This window comes from Centroberyx gerrardi, chromosome 3 (assembly GCF_048128805.1).
Source record: "Centroberyx gerrardi isolate f3 chromosome 3, fCenGer3.hap1.cur.20231027, whole genome shotgun sequence".
NCBI lineage: Eukaryota > Metazoa > Chordata > Actinopteri > Beryciformes > Berycidae > Centroberyx > Centroberyx gerrardi.
Window position 1 is genome coordinate 13,329,269 of NC_135999.1, and position 21,921 is coordinate 13,351,189.

The 21,921-nt window shown below is 41.1% G+C and overlaps 2 protein-coding genes across 4 annotated transcripts in view; one reads left to right on the forward strand and one right to left on the reverse strand.

Moving 5' to 3' along the window:
- Positions 1-1,112: 1,112 nt before the first annotated feature.
- Positions 1,113-17,904, reverse strand: rnf150a (ring finger protein 150a). Its single transcript, XM_071912244.1, has 7 exons — positions 17,451-17,904; positions 8,239-8,489; positions 6,464-6,535; positions 5,671-5,753; positions 5,327-5,423; positions 4,916-5,126; positions 1,113-2,065 (listed from the first exon to the last, which is right to left on the reverse strand). The coding sequence occupies exons 1-7, from the start codon at positions 17,902-17,904 to the stop codon at positions 1,947-1,949; spliced, it is 1,287 nt and encodes a 428-aa protein (XP_071768345.1). The 3' UTR covers positions 1,113-1,946.
- A 1,461-nt stretch (positions 17,905-19,365) lies between these two features.
- Positions 19,366-21,921, forward strand: part of znf330 (zinc finger protein 330) — a 7,895-nt gene continuing 5,339 nt past the window's right edge. Inside the window, exons 1-5 of one of the 3 annotated variants that reach the window (XM_071912222.2) lie at positions 19,366-19,435; positions 19,824-19,997; positions 20,221-20,240; positions 20,346-20,416; positions 21,725-21,801. In XM_071912222.2, coding sequence (XP_071768323.1) covers positions 19,878-19,997; positions 20,221-20,240; positions 20,346-20,416; positions 21,725-21,801 — 288 coding nt within the window. In that variant the 5' untranslated portion in view covers positions 19,366-19,435; positions 19,824-19,877. Of the gene's footprint in view, positions 19,526-19,821; positions 19,998-20,220; positions 20,241-20,345; positions 20,417-21,724; positions 21,802-21,921 lie in introns of all 3 variants that reach the window. The other 2 variants (XM_071912216.2, XM_071912209.2) reach the window with 2 other exon arrangements.

A 21,921-nucleotide genomic window follows, 5' to 3' on the forward strand; every position in this document is an offset into this window, starting at 1 on the left:
GTTAGAGGAAATCTGAGTGGAAGCAGATCCAATCACGTATTTACACATTACTGAACATGTCAACATGCTGTGAGGAGTAATTAAGAGAATCAAATTAGGAGATAACTGACAGGATTGCAACAGAACAACAAAACGTGAAGTAACAGGATTCATTTTACCAAGAAATGTAATGGATGACTGAATGAACGAACAGTCGGCATCACCATGGGACTCAACCACTGTAAACATTTATGCCCTTTTTCATTTTCTTACAAAAATAAACTTTTCATACTAATATAAATGCCATTCCTTGGGCATCAAATTGCTCAAAAGAAAAGACTGACCAATTCCAATGCATCTCATTTGCCAGGCAATGCATAACATTCTTCAACCCTCTGACAAGAACCACCAGATCCGGGCCTGCCGCTTCCCTTACCATCTGATCAAGTGCAAGAAGAATCTCAACGAGTTCAACGAGTTCAACTTTCAACTGGGGTATGTCGTCCAATTCTATGACCCTTGACCCCTTGTATTTCTTAGGTTTCATTTCATGCACAGATTCACTATTACAATTCCTTTGAATTTCAATAACTCACAACTTGAATGCCTTATAGGCTATCTATCCATCTATGCGTGTGTGACACACATGCATCCTCGGCATGTGTGTTAACAGTCAGTTATCATTGGCCAACCCAGTCTGTTCCACAGCCAGGTGAATTAGCTTAAACAACAAACAATTAAAATTATGATTATAAATACGGTAAAATACAACTGAAAATCTTGGCACAGAGACTTGTTGACACATTAGTGACAGACCTTCTCACCCTATGATATCGGCTGGCTTGATAAGTGGAAGTGTGAATTTTCCCATCGTCACAGCAGTGAGCAATCATTACCGTCATGTGTTGTGATACTTGTACAGGTCATTCAGCAGCGGTTTAAAAAAGGGCAGTGGGTGACATCACTTCAAAACTGCATTACAGTGGGAAGCTATGATTGTCAACATGTGAGGATAGAATTATCTAGCTTGTATTTGGTTATATCCTCCCCACACAACACAAGTTACAGAACTTCAGAAGTATTCAAGTGGAAAGATAACGACTGAAATGAAGAGCTCACAAACTAGTAACGGGAAGTTACGATTAGACATTCAGAAATCATAACATAAGGTGTGCATACATATTTCAAAGCCCCAGTGTGAGAAACCACTTGAAAATAAATTGTGTAAAAACCAAAGCTTCAAGTTTTCAAGGGGTAATAACATGTACCCAAGTCTGGAGTTGAAAGAATGCTGGTGGGAATACACACCAACTGTTTGACACTCTGTTTATCATATATTCATATCATGTAACTAGGTGTAAAACCGTAATTCTGAATTATCTTGGCAGTGATCTCGTACAAAGAAATCAAATAATCAGTCACATAATGCTTAAAATTAAAGCTGCAATCTGGATTTGGGAAACCCTGCTACTCTTGTGCCTAAGTTGTGACCAGCAGCGAGGTTTGTGCTGCCAGATTAGGGGAAAACAAACTGTTTTTGCCATCTCAATACCTTGAAGTACCCCTAACCAGCCACAGTAGTTGTGCTTATTCCAGATGCTAGCTTTAAGAAAATGAAAGAAATTATGGAGACAAAAACTGGAGGCTTGATATTGGGCCATCAGAATATGATTGGCTGTCTGGTTGCCATGGCAGTCAAACCAACAGGATAGTGAGACGTGACTGCAGTAAGACAATTAGCAAGCAATATGTCCACAGATGCAGGAAAAATCTTTTTTGAGCCAGTACAGATAGAACGGGATGTTGTTGTGCTGCTATGGGTTGTATTGCTTGGTTGCCCCTCTTCTGTGAAGCCATTTCCATCAGGAGCCAAAGACATGTAGCGTCTCTGGGTCTCCTGATCATTCGGTCCCGTCCCGATCCTCCTCTCTACGGTGATTCATGCTTTTCGTTTGGCTGCGACCGGCTCAGGATTTGACCTCGTCACCTTCCTGCTCCGTGGACGGGTCTACCTCCGACATGCCGACCTCCACCGCCATGATGACAGAGGTGTCCGAGTCACTGCTCAGCGGAGGCTGGTGCTCACCTGGGGGAGAGAGAAGAAGTGGCCATTTTGAGCGGTTACTGTCATTGTTTGAAAGGTCACTGTAAGATATAGTATACCACTCCTTCCTCCCTTCCTGGGCATCGTCTCTGACCTGATGTATTACGGACTGGGGCAATATTGTGTAGTCAAGTCCTGTGGAGAGGGTTGAATTCTTTGGGTAAAGGCCATCATCACTTCATGTTCATTAGAGGCCTGTCTGCCAACACTCCCAACAGGAAAACAATTCAACAGACAGCAACAATCTGGTCCCACATTGCAGCAACAAATCAGCTCTTGGCAGGGCCTCGACTGTTGCACACACCCACTATTTGCATGACTCCAGAATGAATGACAGCTGCAATACCATTAGGGACAGCGCTCATTCTTCAGGCTGAAGATGCAATACCACTGATACCCTCTCACTGCCAACCCATAGTGACAGAAATCCCGACAGATCGGCTTGTTCGTCTCATGCTAATTGTCAGTCAGTGACACCGTAGCTGTTAGCTTATTAGCGTTGCGATGAACGACAGATCCCCCCTTATCTACAGTCTAATTAACCTCAGGAACAACACATGATTATACCAAGTTGATCTCCTGGTTGTCAAGCACACATAAGTAAACATAATGGTAACGCTCTGTGTTAGCAGCAGGCGACTACTTTGTAGCAGAGTACCTGTACGGTAAATTGGAAAGTACTAGATCAGAATGAGCAGAATCCACACAATACAGTGAACCTACAATTGGGCAAAAGCACATCACAATACATCACTGCTTTCACTTTCTAACTGAATAGTAAACTGCCCTATAACACAATGGCAAAATAAACACTAGACTTCTTTCTTGAAAGTAGTGCAAAAATTAATCCACTCCTGTATTTTGGAAGCAGCAGGAAAGGAATGATGTCCTAGCTGCAGCTTCCTCCTGTCACCCTTAGGTTACAAAAACAAAAAAAGAGGATATGGAAGGGAGCAGGAGAAAGGGTCTGCTAATAAAATAAGTAGAGGGAGAGCAGGGCTGGATACAAGTGATGGAGGCTGCCATTCACAAACAGTGGGAGCTGATGAAGTAGACTGAGGAACCATGAGGAGAGAGGAGAGCAACGGTGTTCGATCCAAACAGTTAAAATCCTACTGTGTGTTTGAGCGTGACATAAAGAAAGATGACAGAATTAAGAGAAAGACACAGTCAGTGAGTAAAAGAAAAAATGTTTGTGTGTGAAAGGCCTTTAATTATGACAATCCATCCAGATGGCGCTATTGACGGCCGCCCAGTGTGGGTCTGACATGACAATGACAGGATTTTGGCACAAGTTGCTCACAAGTTGCTCCAGGCCTTAGAGCATGATATAAAAGAGTTATATAAATCCTAGGCTGACAATAACCAGACCTCTGGTTGCTAGAGGCTGATCAGGGAACAGCATGAACAATAATAAAATTACATCAAGCTGGATAGACCAGAGGTAATTTGTATAATTCCACAACTGAGGGGCATTATACGCCTGTATGCTCCACAAAAACTGCCTGCTGCATTTCAGCACAGAAAATGGCATGGTTTTGAATGTGCTGCAGATATTTACCCATTTTGACCTACAGGATAAAAGAGCTTAAACATAAGAGCTTATTCTTCTAACCCCAAATGTCACCCCAGATAAATAAAGTTTTTTTTTGTGAATTGTTAACGCAGTGAACTCACATTGGTAGCAGGTTAAGGACGTGTGAAACAGCAGGTTAGTTAAGTGTGAAAGTGATGCAAATATTGAAAGTGGATAGTTGTGTGAAGTTGAAAAAACTGTTTATTTAAAATGGTAGTAGAAAGGTGAGCAGTATGATGCACGCGGGCAACAATAAGTAACTAGTGTAATGGGAGAAGGGGATATTAAAAACACCGTCAGGGCACTATCATCTGTGGTTTCAAATATTTTGAGGAGATTCGGTCGGATTACAAAGGCAGCATTTTGTTTCTGGACACTGACACTAAACTAAAATGTTTCGGTTCACAGCTCCGCCAGCTGTGGCTGGAATTTTAGCTGGGCAGACAGAAAATGGGTTTCACCGGTGGAAACACACTCCTGGGACACTCTTGAGGCTTGGGAGGCGAAGGGGCCAACACCACACACGTGTGTGCGCATGTGTGCACACACGAGCACAAACACACATGCTGCTACTGCTGATACATACCAGGTGTTAAACAGCTGTTGGGAAAAGGCAAAGTGCTTAGCTGCTTGCATAAGGTACCAATATCTAATATACCATAGTATACTGTGTACTTTATAATCTATGTCATGGTATTTGGGTTAGCTTGTGACTTTGTGGAAAGGGAACACTATTCTTTCCCTCCTGCATCACCCAGGAGGATCTGAACTGGGGAACACTCAAGCAGGTGACTGCTGGCCTAGTTTAGACCTTGGGCCAAACCAGTCAGGCCCGGGTCGACCGAGTCACAGAAGGCAGTACAGAACCAGGACGTTGTTAGAAAGCCAGTGAACTCTTCTGGCGAAGACAGAAAAGCTAGTGTGTTCTATTTCTGTACACAGCGCTCTACTATATCCCAGTATAGAATATTATCAAGCACAGGATGCACTGCTGATGTGGTAGAGGTCAGGGGATATGGCTTTACTGGAGTCAAGAAGAGGGGAAGAGGGAGGGAGAGAGAGACAAAGAGCATGTGGTCTTGTCCTAATTTTGTTTGAATACATGTGAACTAACAGTGAACTAAGGATGCAGGTGTATTTACTTAGCTGTTTCTATATGTTCTCTCCTCACTGGCTGATGCCAAGTCAATGCATTAATTTTATGTTCAATATGTAGTGAATTATGCCTGCGTAAATGGCCAGTCTCCCATACTTACTGCTGGCAATGTTGTGGCTCTCCCCTGCCTGCGGGACCGTCTCTGCATCATGGTAGAGTTCCTGCAGGTCTATCGTCCTCCCTGATGGGTCCAGGACCACCGAGCTCTCGTTCACCGTGATCTCGCTAGCTCCAGTGATGGGGCTGGTAGGTGGACCCCCAACGGACGCCTCATAGTCTGGTGGAATATCATCTGAACAGTCTGCGTTGAGCTGGATAAACACACCATAGATATCTTTAGAGGCGTCCTCAAACATGCCTTAAACTTAGGGGCTTCCATCATTTTTACATCATGCTCTTTAGAAATAGATTTGTCTTTATATGAGGAATGGGAGCAGTGAGTTAAACAGTAATTCTGACTATGGGTGTATGAGATGGCACAAATAATGAAAATAAGTCAAAAGGGCCTTACCGGTATACCCAAGGCTTTGAGGATGTTCACTTTACACATGGGACACGTCCGGTGGTCTTGCAGCCATGGGTCTACACAGTGCTTATGGAAGACATGCCTGACCAACAAGAATCCAACACACAAACAACCTAAAATTGACCATCCATCGTGAACAGTAATGATTCATTGTTAGAATGTACAGTAGTTGTGCACAATAAAACGGTATAGAATATGCATAGTTATAGGTAGTAATGTGCTCACTTCATACATTCAGCTAATAAGCTAATGAAGATTTTTGCCATCACACCTACTTCTGTGAACTAATATAACATAGTGATGGTTTTATCAAACAAGCCATGTTTTACCTGCATGGTAATATCCTTACAACATCATTAGGCTTATAACCTTCAATGCACACTGCGCAGTTGTCAAAGTCTGACTCAGTTTCCTAGAAGACAAGACAAAGGTGAGACGAGAATCGCCTCTGTCAACGTTCTCACAGAATAAAAGCATGACAAATTAATGAGTTGCTTAACGGTCAAGCTAACTTTGAAACACAGTCGTAGTAAAAGGCGTGGGCAAATAAAAAGACACAACTTTGTGAGTGATGCCGGCACACAGCCTCATTGAAGTTACGCTCCTATATGCAGTCTTTCATTTCAAGGACTGTGCAGTACTGAAGTCATTGTGATGAATGTGAGTCACTGGTGAGTGTGAATTGTGAATTTTTCCCACATCTTCTCCAAACAAACCTTGAACAACCAATATGGCGGAAAGACTAACTTAATCAGAATAAGTGACAAACTGAGACAGGCAGTTCTGCAGTGTGGGATGCAGCATGGAAAGTGCTGAACCCTAATCTAAATTTGAGAAACAGGAGAATATAGGCTACTAGACCCATACAGAAAAAAATAAAATTCACACATACTTCAGAATATGTTTACAGATACGTTTCATAATAAGGACATACTTAATAATTGGAACACTTAAAATATATTTCAAATAAATGTCATGTACACATATAAATATATATTTTTTATTTTTTTGTATATAGTGAAACATATCTCTAAATATATTTTGGAGTATATGTGAAATGTTATTGTTATTGTATTATTATTAATGTATTGTTTGAAGAATGAGGATTCAAATGAATGTTACCTTGTCTCCTTTCTTGATGGTCCGTACTTGGAGCTTGTTGATGGCCTTCTTGGCAGCATCTCCCAGACGTCTCTGTAAGACATCAAATAAAAGAGAAACCTCAGGATACGACATAAACTGGACTGGCCAAAAGAAGTGTTAACATCAGTTGAATCCTGGAAACTGACGAGAGAATATGTTAGAAAACCAGTGAACCACAGTGATGAGAAATTAAGGTATTAGAATTCAAAAAGGTTCAGGAGACAAAAGAACAATAATCAGTCACTTGGTACTTTTGATACAGTGTGACTTTTAAAATATTTTTAAAATGGGACATACATGACAACATATTTTCATACCATATTTGACAGCCTCCTTACATTAATATATATTGTATACAATGTTAGCCCATTTACTAGGACTTATGTTAGGCTTTTTCTACAGTACATCGCAGCTCCCAGTGATTGCAAAAGAGTTAAAAGGTAAAACACTGTTAAGAAAACACAGTTAACGCCTGTGAGAGTTTCATTATTGCAAATATTCTTGTCATTTGTACTGTTCAGCGTTGTTCCTCAGATTGTTTTCACAGAAGAAATTGATTGTTTTGGAAGGGGCGGGGCTACCAGCAGGTAAAGCTGCAGTTCATACACTTTTAAGCAATGAAATATTGATAAATGATTGACAAATGAAGCTCCGCTGTTAAAATCCACTCACCACTGCTTTGCCTCACCAAAGTACTTTCAAAGTCTGATGTCTTGGTTGAATACCATAAATCTGACTAAGAGGTACACAGAGGTAATCACGAACACACCTTACTTTGCTTGTTTAGAATACATTGTCATCGTAAAACCACGTATTTCAAGGAATCTGGATATTTATTTTCATGCATCATTTAGCCAAAAGATGTACAGTCGGTGTACAGATGTACAGCCGTTTCAGAGCCGAGCTGTTTGATGCTTTTGTGTTACACAGAAAAGAATAAACTGATCACATCTCAGAATAGGGGGAAGTTTTAAGTGTTTTTGGGGCACTGTATGTGACAATGTTATGATCATTTCAGAAGAGTGAAAACAAACCAAATTTTTCTATTTATTAGTATGAAACAGTAAGAGTAAAAAAAACAAAACAAAACAAAACAAAAAACATGGGAAACATGGGAAGAACAGATACCAGGAAGATGAAGAGAGATTAACAGAACTGACTAGTGGAGACACTGAGAGAGTTTTCACAGAGTTTCACTGATCAAGCAAACCACATCAAGACATAACTGTTCTAATCTTCTAATCTATTTTAGTAGGAAGGCTGTCTTAGAGATAAATTCAAAGCAGAATTGCTGCTCAATATGGATGACTTCTTGGTAGAACATAAATCCACATAATAAAAACTGAAAATTCAAACAATGGTCCCCATGGCACCCGTCCCTATCATAACCTTCATGGTGATGTATCGTCATTACAGACGTCACAAGAACGTCAGAGGTGGCCATCCATAATATTTGTGTTAACAGCAACCACAGTGATGGCAAGCGCAAGTATTTGCACTGTAGGCTCAAAGTGCCAGAATGCAGCCTTGGTTGATGGTTCACTGGTTTGCCGTGTTTCCGTTCGTCCAGCTGTCAGGCTAATTTTGGCCTCTCCCGCTTTACAGGACCAACACCAGATGGAAAAAGACACGTACTAATGTCAAGAGGGAGACCACGGCACCATTGCACTCTCAGTGTCCCTTTTAAACAGGTATGTAAACATATCAACTCGACGGGTGATACTTTGATTAAACAAAAGAGCGTGTAGTCGTACCTGGTTGCGGTCTCGTGCATTAGCGTAGCGGAACCTCTGGATATAGTAGAAGACAAGCCAGGCGAGGGAGATGATCATGAGAACGATGAAGGAGATGGAGACAAACACTACCGACGTTCTGCTCACGTACTTCTGCAGGTTCCGGGTTCCTATGGTGATGTGCAACATGACCGCGATGTTCCGCTCCAGCAGGGCCACAATCTCCCGACCTTTAGGCTCTGGGATCATGATGGCCACAATATCGCCCGTACCTGGGGGTTCATGCACAACACACGACACAGGGAGCAACGGTTTACAAGTCCATTTTGAATCTTCATGTTTTTCGTACACATGAAACTGAGCATCCCATGAACACAAACCTCAGTTCTTTTGTAATGACAAGACTCTAATAAAGCTCAATTAGATTTAGTAATCTGATCTACCCTTTAAAAGTAAGTAACCAGACTTCCACTGCGCAATAACCCTGGTATATAAAAAATTGTGCTTTGATTTGCAAAATGAAGGCTTTGGCATTACATAGTTGCCATATACTGTACATTTCTACACCTGCACTGATGTGTCCGATGTGGTGAAGATCACAGCCTGTCTGTAAAACAAATTATTATTTTTTTGTGTCTCACACTCTCCTCCTGGCTTTCCTCATACCTGCGATCAGTTCAGTTTCCTAACTTTACAGCTAAGCCTTGCCCTCTCCCTCTGGAGCGACCAGACACCCAAATCTTCATACAAATGTTACTACAGCTTCTAAATCTCTTTCTCTTTTGGGAGGTAGTTTAAGAAATATTTCAGCGCAGGTCATTCAAATTATGTTATGTATAAACTTATTTCACTGTGCTCACAAACATAAAAACTGGTTACCAAAAGGCTCAGCTACATGTTGCTATGCTCTGTGTAGCAAATAACACATGGGACATACCACCTAAGATTCTGAGTGTGTCAAATTCAAAGCACAGTGGGGAGATAAAATGGCTCTCCTTTCTCAGCCACACAGAGGTAGGTTGATGTTTACTAGAGCTGCGTCAACAGCCTGAGAACAGAGTTACATCATATCCCCTCTGCTGCCTGTTTATGGTTGTGGCTGTGTGGAGTCAGACTGGATCCCCACGGTGCCTCACTCCCTCTATCAAATCACTCCAAGCAGTGGCTTATTCAACATGCCATCACCAACAGTGCCTCCCATGCAGCCGGTGATATGTGGCCCTGTGTCATATCCTCATGCCCCACACTCTGGACAGAGCTACGGCCAATATAACACCGCACCCTGGGGTGAACCTGCTACAGAGATATTGAGATTGAGGGAGAATGGAAGCGAGGGTGTTGCGTGTTTTCCAGATGAGGCTCAGGCTCTACATCCAGCACATATATTTTCATGAAACAGGTGCAATGCATTACTGCTGTCATGCTCATGAAACCCTTTATGTAACAGATGTGTTGTAAAAGCTGCACAGATACAATTACATGACAAAGGTCAGTTAAATCAAAATTAATGTCTTTTAATCGGTTTTATATTTCTATGCTTAGGCAAGAATGTGTACAACTATGAGTTTAATTTAACCAACTAAAAATTCACAACTCAAGATTCAGTCTAGACTACTAGGAGTCAAGCAAATGGCCTCAATATTTGTGTCAGAAGACATGAATAGAGCACGAATAGAGCAAATATTTGGGGAAAAGCAACATTCTAATGGAGGCAAGATGGACACAGCACATCCTACCAAACAATTAAGACTAACTATGCACTGTAGGTAAGAGTGTGCAAGGTATGAAGCATTGCATGCATACCATCCTCCCCAGCAACCCTACCCACACACAGACAGAGTAATCCAGTTGGTAATATCTCCATGGTTAGCACAGGGATTTATCCTTGCATAATGGTGGCTGCTCCTTTCAACCGTGTGTACGTTAGAGCCTCTAATGCAGTCGCCGGTGCAGCCGCCGACAGAAACAAAAAGAGCGTGTGTGTGCACAGTAAATGGATACCACAGATAGTAATACTATTACACCGCTGCTACAGTACACAACAGTAGACTCTACAAAAGCTCAACAGCATCTGAAAAACATCAGACCACAAGCTGTCAAACCTCTTCGTTCAAGTTTAGAACTACATATGCCTCATAGCACATCTGATGTGCTATGAAAATGTAAAAAAAAAAGGTGTAAGCATTTGGTTGGGAGACTATTTGCAATAGCTTAAGAGTTTATAATGCAAGTGTTTGAAAACAGGTGGATACAAAAAGGCTCACCCCTCTTCCCCAACATCATAAGACTTAAGTCAACCCATGGTATTAGTAACATGACACTCTTAAATCTTCAATAATGTGAACGTATGGATGGTTGTCGTTTTGTAAGCCTCTTTTACATGTCAGTAGCCCTAAGTGCACGATCCTGAACAATGCAGATTCATGGTTTTATGAGGCATGGCCATATGGTTTGGGCTTTGGGGGAATTACTGTCAAGTAAGAATGGCTTTAGAACATGCAAGATAAAACCGCACCGTCTCATGGGAGAAGTCAAACCCTACAAGAAAATGCAAAACTCTACATATCTGGAATTAGGTTGCTGTATCTAGACGTTATAGATTTCATAAAATTGCCCATGTATAGTTGACTTCATTGCTGATAGCGATAAGGAAACAGATAAAAAGGCATTTAAGATATCCCTAAGCCTAAACTCTTAACTCCTATCTCTTTCGTCTGTTCACTGTGACGCAGTCAGCGGACAAAAATAGCTGCTTCTAAAATAGGAGGGCAATATCAATCCTGGCAGACTGGGGCTGAACTTGTAAAAAGATCTCTATATTTCAGACACACTTGGCCAAAATGTGCAAGCCAGGGGGAATGAAGACTGTGAAGGAGTGGGTGAATTTAGAGGGCACTAACCTGTTCAGTGCCGAGCACTTCATTTTGCCAGCAGGCTCCAGGTCTACTGCAGAGTCTACTGCAGAGTGGATAACAGTGAGGCACAGATTACCACAGAATTAACTGGCTACCTCTTCAACAACCATGTACTAACTGAATATAGAAACCAAGAGTTGTGCCAAGTAGACTACACTGTGGCGTAATCATGCATGCTGTACATATCAATAAATAGCTTCAGAGCTTTTGATTAATTTTGTACAGTTCATCTAGGAGACTAAATCTGAACTGACAGGAAAAGGGCGCAAAAGACTAATAGAGCCATGTCACACTGTCTCTGATTAATGTGAGCTTTCCGAAACATTTTCCACGCTCTCTCCAAAAACCAGACTCCAAAAGTCAAGCCTGTCATTAAGATCAGCTCTGACCCGATTCATATGTGACTCGTCCACACAGAGCTTTGTGTGTTCCAATACAAGAGAGGCTTGTATGCTTTGTAGCAAGTGGGGTCAAATTAAGACAGACCTGAGAGGTTTTTGGCTCTGGCAGCTCCGGCCCATACAGCCCAGCTGTGTTGGCTCTGGAGTGAAGTGCTCTTTTCTTTCTTTCCTCTCATGAGGTGTGACCTTTCCGACCTTTCGCTTTGTCGCTGCAGTATTTTCTGCTAATCACGCATGTCAGTCACCACCACCACACGTTTTGTTACGGCGTATTTATCCTTTCGCAAATGTCTCTGATTCCTTTCTGCTCTCTTCCAGCTTTATCATCATTACCTCTTCTGACTGCCGTGTTTGTCTCCTCACGGTGTCTCTTCATTTCATGGTTTATATTTGAGTCATGGCTGCAGGCGGGGCAGAAGCCCTTAAAATAGCACGGTGCCTTTCATCTTTTGCAGTAGGTAACCCAAGGATGTGCACTATTGCTCTTGTTTGCTTCTTACAAGAACAGAGGGGAAGGAGCTGTTTACTTGGCCAGATGCCTCTCCTAGACATAGACAAGCTTGGCGGAAAAGGACATGGTAGAAATCGCATACACACACACACACACACACACACATGCCCACCCAATTAGCATCTATGTACGGCAGTGGTTCCCAACTTTGGTCCCATAGCACTGCTGGTTTTCTATCCTACCAGGTAGTTAATTACATTCACCTGGTGTCCCATGTCTAAGTCAGTCCCCATTAGACAGAATGAAAACCAACAGTACTCCGGGTCCCAAGAACCGGAGTTGGGAAACACTGATCTAGGATGTCTGTCGGAGCCATTTCCCTCCACTTCTCAGGCACCTGCCTGTAGGGGTGCAACGAATAATCGACGTAGTTGACGAAAATCGATGACCAAATTAGTTGCCAACGAATGTAATTGTCGATTATTAGTTGGTGACGTCATCGCGTGTGTTTTTCACGCTGTGGAGCTGAATTAAACATCGTTTTTTCCGGAGCTGATGATGGAAGTAGCTAAGGAGTGAGCCATCTCGCTACCTTCCCATCTCTGTTGAGAGTTGCACATGCGCAGTACCGATGGGGCAGCGACAGGCGCTTACTGGAGTGAACAATATGGCAAAATGGCAACACCTTCACGACCAAAAACCTCCAAAGTGTGGGAGCATTTCACTCTTAACTCTGCCAAAAAGGTTGTGAACTGCAACATTTGCAAAGCTGACCTTGCCTGGCATGGGAGCACATCAGTTATGCTGGAGCATCTGAAGAGGAGGCACGTTCTGGATTATGAAGACTCGTCTCGGTAAACTACGGTAGTTTGCTTGTTAGCTAGCTAGCTAGCTAATGTTGATGTTAAAAGTCATGTTACTTCACGTTATGAGCTGTAACGTTTTCTATTTTGAAATACATCAACACAAAAAATTCTCTCCTGTCTATGCGTGCGTGCCCAATGTGGGTTGCATTCGAATTAATTCAAACGATTTATGGGTTTGTTTGATCTCGTTCGAACTTGACTTTTGGTTCTCCATTTATCGTGAAACTGGACATATAGAGGGGCAACATTTATTTAGAACGCATTTCAATGTGCATTTCAATATCTACACAGGATTCTAGAATCAAGAACAAAAAATATGGCTTGAATGAATGTAGATTTTTTTTAATGGAGTATTGGAGTTTAAAAGAGTAATGTTACCCTTTTGCCTGACAAATATGTCTTTTTATATCAAATGCAGTCCGAAGAGGAGCCGTGCCAGTAAAGCTAGCATGGATGGCTTTCTTCAAAGGAAGCAGACTTGTACTCCCCAGCAAGCGACTGCCATCACTGAATCAATCCTAACCATGCTGGTCAAGGATATGAGACCACTGTCCATGGTTGATGGTGAAGGGTTTCAAGAAATGATCCTGTAATCATTTGACCCTTGTTCTGTACCATACGCTGCCAGTTGTTGGGTTGTTGTCTGTCACTGTTGGCCTAATATGATAGTCCAGTAATACGTTTTTTGTACTGCAGCCGCCGCACTATAAATTTAAAATGTATGTTGTATTGATGCCAGAAATATGCTTTGATTAAGGGAAAACTGCTGTAGTTTTGTTATATTTTATTGCTGCTACTTTGCCTGTCCTTGGTTTTAAATTTTGACAGAAAAAATGGATATTGGAATTTTTATTTATCTTTTGTATCAGCAGCAAAGTTCATTAAAAGATGTATTTTTGAATGAAGTATTCATCTTTATTGTCTTTATTGTTAGTTAGCACATGCCTAAAACAACCTCAAGCTAAATTTAAAAGCTGATAGCTAAATAAGAACCATTGAGTAATTGTGCAATTCATAATCCGAATAGTCGATTATTCGTTTCAATAATCGATAGATTATTCGACTATCAAAATAGTCGTTAGTTGCAGCCCTACCTGCCTGCCGAATTCCTTTAACACTGTGACATTTAAAAGTTGCAACTTCCATGTTTGGTCCGAAGTGTTGCGGAATTTGAGTAAAAGCTTCAGAAACTTTGCATAGAATTTAAATGATCTGCTTACATAGACTAGTGCCCCTGAGCCTGATGTGCAAATGGACCTCGCCTCTCCACACCTTTTGGTAAAAACTCCTCTCAGTCGGGTGTTGTGTGATAGAAATACGCTGCTGTGCTGTCTAGAGGCGTGCATTGTTGCAGTGCAAACCCTGGGCCTAGAAGATCATAGTGTCAGTATGTGTAGGCTAGTTTAAATATCCTGTTTATGAGGATGCTGAAGAGGTGATAACACAGACACTGCCTGTCAGCTGTTTGTGAGAAGAGTGACAAATTCAACAGCTACGCCCTGAAGTGAGCGTCTAACAAGGGATTTATATTCATGACTTTTTTCCCCATTCTGATAGCAATAAGGTAATGGTTTGTACATGTGCTTTTTGTTTGTACATCATTTTTGCAGCTGTCTCACGCAGGTGTGGATGTCAGCCCCACCTTTATGAAAATAAAGGCCAAGTGTAAATTTCCAATGGAAATTCTTGTTACGTGGAGAACTAAGGCTCTGTTCACAGCTAGTAGGCCTCATTTATCCTTACAAGTGATGGGTCTAGGCAGTATCAACAAATTAGAAAGAGTGGGTATTAGAAAGAATATGAGGGATAAAACATCAAGAGATAAAGCATTCAAATATGCTAATTAAGTGGGTGACAAAGAGAGATGTAAAGAAAGTGGAGTGTTGGTTTGCATGTTTACTCCCCTACAAGCTTGGGATAGAAAGGTCCGTCCCAGCTCTGTGCCAGTTGTAGGCCTATCACAAAAATATTATTATTATAATTAAAGACAGAAGTAGGGTTAGCACAAACATTTTTAGAACAAGATGGCACAGTTAGCCTGTTATGAGAATGATGTTGATGGTAGCAAAAAGTGGAAATTGGCATTTTTTTTGTCTTTTTGTCTAACACCCTCAACACCTTGGACCTATACAGCCTTTTACTTCAGCCGCCCCTACAATTCGTTTGTGGATGAATCTCCCTTGTAACTTGCGCTGTCTTTATGAATAGTCTATCCATGGCTTTCTAGCTAAACTAAAACCCACTCCATCTGTGACTCCTGTATTACATAGAAGAATTTGTGATGACAGGAAATTCAAAATAAGGTTTCTAGACTGGGCACATAAAATCATGACCATGGTTTCGTTTGTGCCTGGCGAATTTTAGCTACAGGTCAAACGAACAGGATATTGTCAGTAAACAGGTAGCAAGTGAATTGGCCTAATCTGTGCTATTCGAGTAGTGTTTGTCTGATTATCTGATGCATCAGCCTGCACTGCCTCTGTCAAGCAGGTAGGAAATGTGACTTCCTCTTCAGGAACCTGATGGCTAAATCTGGGACTCTCTACTTTCACACCATTTCACTCAGATTATGACAAAGGGAGCATCTGTGATATGATTTTTATCGTGTTTGCTTCCCCACTCAGTTCCTAAATGGTTGATTTGAGGATACACTGCAGCATATTGACAGTGCTCAAAGTCAATAGACTCACTCTTTTTTTTCTTTTTCTTTTTTAGCTGTGAGTCTTAAATACTGAGCCACAGATCTGTGAGTCTGAGATCTGTGACTGATGTGGGACTTGTTCCTTCCAAGCGATACCATAATCCAGTTTGCTTGAACATGAACAACTAGGATGTGTTTACATTATGATATATAGGGGATCCTATCATGTTTTCAATGACAACAAAAAAACTAAACTTGTGCTTAGTGTGAGCGTGAAACACTTTCCCAAACACACATGTAGACTACACTCAACACAAAGTATAACCACATACACACTGCATTGAATATGACACATGCAAACAAGTGAAAACAAGCTTAGTGCTGGTTACATGCTTGCCATTTGTGGGTTTCTTGGCAAATAATCTAACGAGTGTAAGTGTTTTCCTATGACTGTCTTGGATACAGGCAACACCTCTAATGTTTTAGCAACATCACTTATTGAGACAAAGCATTTGGAGTAGAAAGACGTTACAAGTCATTTGTTTACAGTGTTGGATACTGAGTGACGAGATCAACGGGTCAGGCATAGAGAGCAACAAAATGTATTGATAATCTAATTTATTATATTGCAGTAGAAATGTAATGGCTGTAATCATTGTAAATAATTTCAAGAAAAACTGTCTGAATGTGTCATGATTAAGTATTTTGCATGGGTCAATCCTCATAAATGAAATATTATATATATTATGGTGTGAACAGTTTGTGATTTTTATTTATTCATTTGTTTTTTTGAATAGCATTATATTATAATTATATAGCCTATTTTATTTCAAATTCTGTGCTTTTTCTTCATGTTTAACTTTTTGAGTTTGTATTTTTATTACTCTTTCAGGCTTTCATCATAAACAAAGTATTATTTCAATGCATCAATCATCTGTTTGGTGAGGAGTTATTCATTGTATGTACTGACTGTAACTGTGGTAGTAGTCCATTAAGCTTTTGTGGGATCAGGGCCAGCTTACCCCATGAGGTTATATAAGTCTACAAACTTACTGAAGTTCAAGCATGGAAATTCAAATAAGCCAAGTAGTTAAAGTAATTTTCAATACAAGCTGGTTAGTTATGTGTTGAGTAATACTTTTGAATGAGTATTAGTCTTATTACGTCTTATTACATCGGTGTTTGTCACGTAATGTTGTGTCTTAAAGTGTGATCTTAGATAAGCCTCATCAGGTGGCCTATAAAGGTTACTACCACAGACGTACACAGGTCAACAAGGACCCAATTAAAATCCTAATTAGCCATTTCAGCAGATCTAGATCAGTGGATCTCAGTCCTGGGTACTGCTAGTTTTCTACATTACCAAGTAGTTAACTGCATTCACTCTGCATCTGTAGGAGTAAATCAGTCCTTGATTAGAATGAAAACCAGCAGGGCTCTGGGCTATATCTGCTATTGGATATATAGGGAAACCTACTTTCCTACTTGGAAATTTCACCTCAACACCCTCCAAACTCGGATTATTAAACCAGAAACTCTTTTGTGTCAGTGAACAGTAAGAAAATACATAGGCTACACATGCACCTTGTTGTTAACCAGACTAATCTAATATTTGGTTGAATGGAGTTGATCAAATTAGCTTGTTAAGCTGCAACTTTTAGCTCCAACTTCACTCTTGCACACCTGATTCAATTAAGGGCCACAAATTCTCATGACACCTTAATTAAATCAGATGTGGAAGACTGAGTACAGTTGGAGCTAAAAGCTGCAGGAGAAGGGGGGCATTTGAGGTCGGGGTTGAGAAACAGTTATGCCCTGCTGACAAGCATAAAGCCAGAGAGTAAACAGTGAAACTTTGTCAACACAATGGGACATGTCAGGGCAGGAACGGTACAGCAACAATGGGAAAGACAAACAATAACGATGCAAAACAAAAGGCTTGTGTGCAGAAAGCCGTACCTTGGTGGGGCATTGTTATGGTCTCGTTGGTATTGCTGGAGCCCACATTGTAAACGACAACTGCAGAGGCGTTGTGGCTCGCGGCGTTACGGATTTTCTCTCGAAACGTACAATTCCCCGCAGCGACCAATGCCACCCAAGCGCTGCTCTGGGAGACGAGTGGGAACTTGACGTTTGCGTCGCAAGCCTGTCTGTCCTGCACGAGAGTCGGCACGAGCACAAGTCCCCTGGCTTCCTTCTTCGGCGACTGCTCGCCATATCGACCGCACTCGGTTTTCTCTGTTTTGATTTCCGAGGTGACGGGGTCCAGATACGTGATGTTGACGAACGCGGTGTACCATTCCTCCTTCTCCGCGACCGTGAAGTCCAGGCAGAGCAGATGGACGAAACAAAACGACAGCAGCCACGTCGAGAGAGCGAGACTGCGGCAAGCTCGGATGAGGGACACTGCCATTGTGCGACTGGGGGATGACGAGGAGGGCTGCTCCCGCTCCCGTCTCCTCCAGTGAGCCAGGCGATGGGAAACCTCTCAGTTACAGGTTAATGCGTCCGGCAGCCTCGCGCATTACATTTAAAAATGTGTTTGTAAGTCTCATAGCAAGCAGACACAGGTACCGACCTTCAGAGACTAGGTGTCCAAAGAGCTGGACATGTAGGCTCCTACACCACCTGCAGGAAAAGGCGACGGTGTGTGTTGTTGCTGCTCACTGTCAGCTGTTTCCCATCCGGGCTCAGGATTGGTTCACCGGGCATAAACATGTGACCTGGGCGTAGGTAGACCACCTATGATATCAGAAACTGGAGTAGCTACCCCAAGTTTTCTTTAAAATCACCCATAGGCCTATATAATATCCTGCCAACCAGTGTTAAGGAATATATATTAATATAAACTGTACCTTTTGCAATGTTCACCCAGAAACAGTATTGCATTTATTTTTGGGATTGCTCACATGTTGAGACATTTTTGAAAGAAAAAAAAGATGTATAGGCTGGTTTCTTTGAGTATAGCCTAATAGAAGCAAGGAGAAATAAGTGTAGCCTATTTAATTATTTTCATATTCATAAATGTAAGTTTGTGGTTAAAAAAACAACAACCCTACTCAATGTTTTATAAGGATATTGAACAATAGGCCTATAGCCTACAGGCCCTAAATACTATCCTATACACTTATCTCATGCTAAAGCAAGGCAATTTATGTTCCTTTATGGTCTTCTTGTTATGTACCTCTGGTTACTGTGAATGTATTCTATGTATACTTGTGTTTTGTATTTTCTTTTTCTAATAAAATAAAGGTACTGACCCACCAACACCCACTTTGATTCCAAGTACCAACTTGTGGATCAATAGTATAAAGCTGAGCTCGACCTTCCTTTACAGCAAGACACTTGAAAGCAGCAGTTGGAAACAGTCCAGTGAAGACCAGAGTGTATTAAAAGACCATTTGCTATTTCAAAGTGGCCTGTGATGTTTGTTTGGACACTGAAGAGAGCCTGTTTTCAGTGTGATGCACCGTCAATATTATAAATGATTACATTTTCAAATACATCCACTGAGGGAGAATGCCTGCCTACGGGTCCACCTGAGGGCAGTGATTTGACTTTTGTTTTTGCATGGTTTTAAATGTATGCACAGTTATAGGGTGGTTTCGCCCAGTGTCAAGGAGTAAGTTAGACTAATAAGATCACTGCTTATGTCTGCTGGTTAACTGGGCCAAATGCAATGTTAAATATCGCATAATGTCATAAAATTAGAAACAATTCTCAATACACACATCTGAAGTAAGTATGATTTAGAGAGACACGGCATTGCACAACTGTCAAGATACCGGTAATGGAAATCATGTTTTTCTATTTAGGAAAAAGGAACTCAAAAGTAGGAACGAATGTGTCGCTAATGCGTTTCACCCCGGACACATTTCCACGCCGTACCCGGCAGCAATTACAGTGTGGAATTTTTCCTCTACAGTAAAAATTTGACAAAACAGGTGATAAATTATGAACGACATTGGCATGCCATCTCCGGGACCATAAATATCGTTGCTACCCAGCTTATATTTGCGTTAAGGCGGTTATCGGTAAAGTTGGTGTCATTTAGTTACTACGTGGCTCTTCATTTCAGCCCAACAGCACTCTGAGCTGGCTGGTGTAGCTAGTAACATTGTTAGCTGATGAAAAATGTTTTGGCTAATGCGTGTTTAGACATGTCAGTGATCAGTCTTGTTGTTTAGCCTTCGTGTTTTTCATGGCATCTGTTTAGACACAACACAGAAGACAGATAACCTACTTAAAGTTAGTTAGGAGTTGTCCTCAGTTAGCTAGCTTGCTCGCTAATTACTTGCCTAATCCACAGCACTTGTTCCTCCTTGTTGGCAGGTAAAAGTAAAGCCGGCGTTACATTTTACCTGCGAGTAGCCCGTTTCGCACAAAATGCCCAAAAAGAAAACCGGAGCCCGGAAAAAGGCTGAGAGTCGCAAGGAACGAGAGAAACAGAGTCGAGCCAACCGGGACCATGTTGATGTGGCCAAACACCCATGCAATTCTTCCATGGTATGTAGCTAATCCAGAATGGTTGTTATAATGTAATGCTATATAATTTAACCCACATGATGCGTGTCAGTCAGTAAGAAGTAGCACTTACAATTCAAGATGTCTCCCTTCTAATTGCATCTTCACTGCTGTTCATAGTTTGTTACCCCAACTTTGCATTGATTCTAACTTAATCATTGCTTTCATCCTCCTAATTGTCACTTTACTGTATTTTGTTTTGTAGGAATGTGACAAATGTCAGAGGTAAGTAAATTCACCTAATTACATAACACTTGTTCAAGTGGACAATGTTGGGCAACCAGTTTACAAACGAATTCATTTTTGTTTCCTTGTATCGCTGCTCGGTAGGAGACAGAAGAACAGAGCTTTCTGCTACTTCTGTGCCTCGGTGCAGAAGCTGCCCATGTGTGCTCAGTGTGGTGAGTGATCAGCATCATAAAGTGGCCGGGCTGTTTGCCTGTCAATAGATGTAGATTTACTGTATTTTTCAAACATTTGGAAACCCTCTCTCTCAATCACCTCCCGAATCCACTGCGGTCAAGCCAGCCTCCACTTCGAAAAACACGGTCAAACTAGCCCCCACGTTGTTTTGCGGTACGCGTATATACTAGGCATTACGGTAAGAGCGTGTAAGAACTGATTTCAAAATAAAAGCAACGTTCCGGTGAACGGGATAGGACGTGAACGTGATTTCACATACATTCAATAAATCAGTCAGTCTGTCTGTCAATGATGAATTAATGAATAAATAACATACATACATACATAAATAAAACAAAATTAATAATTATTAAATAATAAATAAAATGAATAATAATAAAAAAATAAATAAAAACTACTGTGATGTACACTATCTATTCTTAAATATCTTAGTTGTGCAATATAAATGTAAGTAGCTTTTGAAATTCCACATCAGAATGTCCTGACATGGTCTGAGTGACACCCTGAGGTCGTCTGCTATCATTCTGAAGTGAAATTGGTCTGTGAAAACAGGTCGTTTCCTTTTAATATCAGTCTGAATTTTGAGGGAACATATCTCATTTATGACATTTAAGAGGGCTTTAATTTTGAAATTCCACATCAGAATGTCCTGAGATGGCCTGAGTGACACCCTGAGGTGGTCTGCTATCATTCTGAAGTGAAATTGGTCTGTGGAAACAGGAAGTTTCTCAATGACACTCGGTGGTGTACTGTCATTTTGAAGTCAGATTGGTCTTTGGAAATTTATTCTTTATTATTAAGTTAGACTAATTATTCACACAATTGAAATGAGAAAGCCTCGATTTTCAAAGACTCAATTTTTCTCTGAAATACAGTTTGCAGGTGGTAGTTGTTGTTTTTTATTGTTATTCATTTTATTTATTATTTAATAATTATTAATTTTGATTTATTTATGTATTTATGTATGTATTTTATTTATTTATGTATTCATTCATTATTGACAGACAGACTGACTGATTTACTGAATGTACGGTGTGTGAAATCACGTTCACGTCCTATCACGTTCACCGGAACGTTGCTTTTATTTTGAAATCAGTTCTTACACGCTCTTACCGTAATCCCTAGTATATACGCGTAGCGCAAAACAACGTGGAGGCTGGCTTGACCGCAGTCCGAATTCACTCAGGCCAACTCATACAATGGGTTTATCAAGAATTAAAGATAGAACAAATATTTAACTCTGACACTTTGATAATTTGAAATTGTTCTACTGTTCCTGTTGAAAGGCAAAACCAAATGCATGAAGTCATCAGACTGTGTCATCAAACATCCTGGGATCCACAGCACTGGAATGGCCATGGTGGTAAGATAGCAATCTTTTTGGACTGATACACTCATGTGGCAAGAATGAGTAGCACCGTGTTCGGTGTTTGTTTGTCTACTTACCTCTGTTGTCTGTGTTCATAATACAAACAAATGAACG